Raw genomic sequence first — 3460 nt, forward strand, 5'->3', positions numbered from 1 at the left:
TGAAATATGTCAATTGGTATACCATCTATTCCTGGGGCCTTATTTTTTGCTATTTCCTTCATAGCAGCTTGAACTTCTGCCTTCATCACTGTAGGCTCTGGCTCAAATGCTATTTCATTAAATTATTTTGTATCTTCCAATTCCTTTCGGTACAATGACTCAGTATATTCTTTCCATCACCACAATTGGGTTCCAGCACATCCCGATACTACAGTCCCATTTTCTCCTTTCATTTCCCCTTCCCTGTTCTTTTATTGTATGTAAAGTAACTGGTGCATATGCACATGTATATTGCAGGTTTGGGTTTTTTTGTGGTTTTTTTAAAATAAACTAATTGGCCAATGGTATGTTTTCATCAACATCAAGTGCAGATGTTGTCGTTGTTGTTGTTATGTGTCATCAAGTCACCTGCCACTCATAGCGACCCTATGTACAACAGCAGTAAACCCTGCTCTATCCTATGCCAATCGCACTGTCTCATACACACCCACCGCCATTACCCCAGTCACTGAATCAATCCATCTCATGGAGGGTCTTCCTCTCCTGTGCTGTCCCTCAACCCTCCAAAGTATGACGTCCTTCTCCAAAGACTGGCCCTGCCTTGCAACATGTCCAAAGCATGTCAGATGAAGCTTCAGAATCCTTGCCTCCAAGGAGCAGCCTGGTATAACCCTCTCAAGGACAAACCTGCTAATTTTCTTAGCAGTCTGTGGTATATTCAATCTTTTTCTCCAGCACCACAGCTCAAAGGCATCAATTCTCCTTCTATCCTCCCTAGTCATTGTCCAGCTCTTTGATGTATCGCAAGTGATTGCAAAGACCATGGCCTGTATCAGGTGCACCTTAGTCTCCAGAGTGACACAAGGATGGAGAAATATACTGGTTCTGTGAAAATCCCCTCGTCTCCCTAAGTAGCATGTTCACTCAGCTCTTATCTTTATAGTCCAATAAGTTATTTTGTTCTCACTGTTTAACAAAAAAGAGCATAGAATGAAATCCTTACATACCTTGTTTGACTGGGGGATTTTAATGTTTTTTTGTTTATTGTTGTAAAACCAAGGATAATTTTATAACTTTTTTTGTTCATAGCTTACATGTAGGGCAAGTAAATTTCTTCAAGTAAATTACTCTAAAAGAAATGAATCCTGATTAGCTTTTTCCTTCAAGTCAAGCATCTTGTTGTTTAAATACACTTCTTATTTAAAATGAAAAAAGAAAAGAATACAAAATTCTTAATTGGCTTATTTAAGTTTAATAGTAAAAGATTGGTTAATGATAGCAACACACCTTAAAACCTTTCTTTTACACTTGGCGGGTTTTAGTTACTTGATTTTTTTGCTAACTTTTTATTGTGTTTTATGTAAACGTTTATTTAGCAGATTAGTTTCCAATCAACAGTTCATACTCTAAATGCTCTGTGACATTGATTGCAGTTCCTGCAATAATGAGTCAACTCTCTCACTGTTTTATCCTGAGTTATTAGATTTTTAAATCAATATTTTTTAAATGGATACAACTTGACCAAAAATTTGTCACAGAATTTTGAGACCCATCAAAACAAAATATAATGAGAAAAAAATTTTTAATAAAAAAGGAATACAAAAGTCTTACTACTGGACCAATAGGAAACATTGTGATGATGGAGAAAAAGAGTGAAGTCAACTATTTAATTTTTGGATCAGTAATCAACGTCTATGGTAACACCAGTCAAGAAATCAAAACTACATTTTGGACTGGGAAAATCTGTTGTCAAGGTCTCTCCAAAGTGATAAAGAGCAATGATGTCAGGTTTAAGACTGTTTAGGAGGAATATATGATTACGTATTTTTGTCATGACAGGAGTCCAGAATGAAAGCTGCATAGTGGCATGGATGGAGGGGACTGTATAACAATGAAAGAATTTTTTTTCTTTTTAACTTTTCTAAGAAAAAAGGGAACTAGGGGAGGGTGGTGGGTAGGAAGGAAAGTGTGCAACAGTGAATTAATGGAAAGCCAAAGTCTCTGTAAACTTTCATTAAAATAATAATAATAATAATAATAATAATAATAACCAAGTTATGCCTGAGCCAAACCATAGTATCCTTTCAATTGCTTCCTACGCATCTGAAAGTTGACAGTGAATGAGGACAATAGAAGAAAAATTGATGACTTAGACTCATTTCCTTAGAGGGTGGGTCAACTGTGATTTGGTTCTGAGTTGATGTCACACAATAATCACCTTACCTAAAGGACTCTTTCTCTCTTTCTTTAAGGAGCTCTGGTAGCATAGAGGTAAGCAATTGCCAACCGGAAGAAACAGTTCAAATTCACCAGCTGCTCTGCAGGAGAAAAGATAGGCCTCTGAGACCCACGTGAGGGGTCAGTGATGGGTCAGTTCCAATTCAACAATACACAACAATCATCCCCAGACAATTTCTAAAACATGGCCCAGACAGGTACACATGTGTTTTTGTAGGGCTCAATACAACCAAGACAGGCAGGAAAAAAGTGAACCCCCTGACTGGACAATGTCGGGAGGCCCATCACTCCACTTCTCTTCCCTGTCCTCCACCCAGTGAGATGGGGGATTGCAGCAGTGACAGGTGTAGGTGACACCCACCCAAGGGAAGAACTGCTCCTCCCAGCAGCCAGCGCCACACCCAGGAGAGGCTCCTGGCTGCTGGTGAGATGCTGGGCTCTGGAGTAGCCCAGTGCCATAATCAGCATCCTTTCCCCACTACCTACCAGGCTTAATAGAAGTGAAAGGAAAATTCCTTTCTCCAAGGAAGGAGGAAAGGGTGCTGAATGAGGGGAAACAGTATAAATGGTTATGGGGTATCAGGTTTTGAATTCAGTTTATCTCAAGACATTGTTCTGTCTACTACCCAGTGTTGGATTCTTATGTCTCATAGTGACCTTCAAGGACAGAGTGGAACTAACTGCCTGAGAGAATTTCCAAAACAGTACCTTTTACAGGAACAAAAAGTCTCATCTTTCTCCGGGGGAGAAGCTGGGTGGAGCTGATTGCCACCCCTTCAGTTAGCAGAGATCCACAGGCCTTTCTCCCTCTAAGTACCTCCCGGTAGATTTGAATTGTAGATTTAGAGTTGATGGTTTCTTTTTCATGCACCACTCTTTAAATGGGCTGACTTCCTTCCCTAATGAACACCAAATACTTCATAGAGTACCTGAGCTCACAGATGATGCGCCATTCCAAATGTCTTTAACTTTCTTCTCTCTCTTCCAGAAGTTTGATTCAGTGGAAGACATCATTGAACACTACAAGTATTTTCCTATCACACTGATCGATGGCAAAGACAGAACAGGCATCCACAGAGAGCAATGCTTCCTGACCCAGCCTCTGTCCTTCTTCCCGCAGTAGCCAGCCATGGCCTCCCTCTATTTTCAGTGGACGACTCTGCTGCTTTGCGTTTACCACAAAAGATCATTTCCTGGAACTTCAAAAGATTACTTTAAAAAA

General features: G+C 39.9%; 1 protein-coding gene across 1 annotated transcript in view; it reads left to right on the forward strand.

Moving 5' to 3' along the window:
• The window catches only part of CLNK (cytokine-dependent hematopoietic cell linker), a 190065-nt gene extending 186704 nt beyond the window's left edge, over positions 1 to 3361 (forward strand). Inside the window, exon 16 of the mRNA XM_006884544.1 lies at positions 3227 to 3361. Coding sequence (XP_006884606.1) covers positions 3227 to 3361 — 135 coding nt within the window. The remainder of the gene's footprint in view (positions 1 to 3226) is intronic.
• Positions 3362 to 3460: the final 99 nt, after the last annotated feature.

Source organism: Elephantulus edwardii, unplaced genomic scaffold (assembly GCF_000299155.1).
Source record: "Elephantulus edwardii isolate Elephantulus edwardi_28Jun2011 unplaced genomic scaffold, EleEdw1.0 scaffold00035, whole genome shotgun sequence".
Classification (NCBI taxonomy): Eukaryota; Metazoa; Chordata; class Mammalia; order Macroscelidea; family Macroscelididae; genus Elephantulus; species Elephantulus edwardii.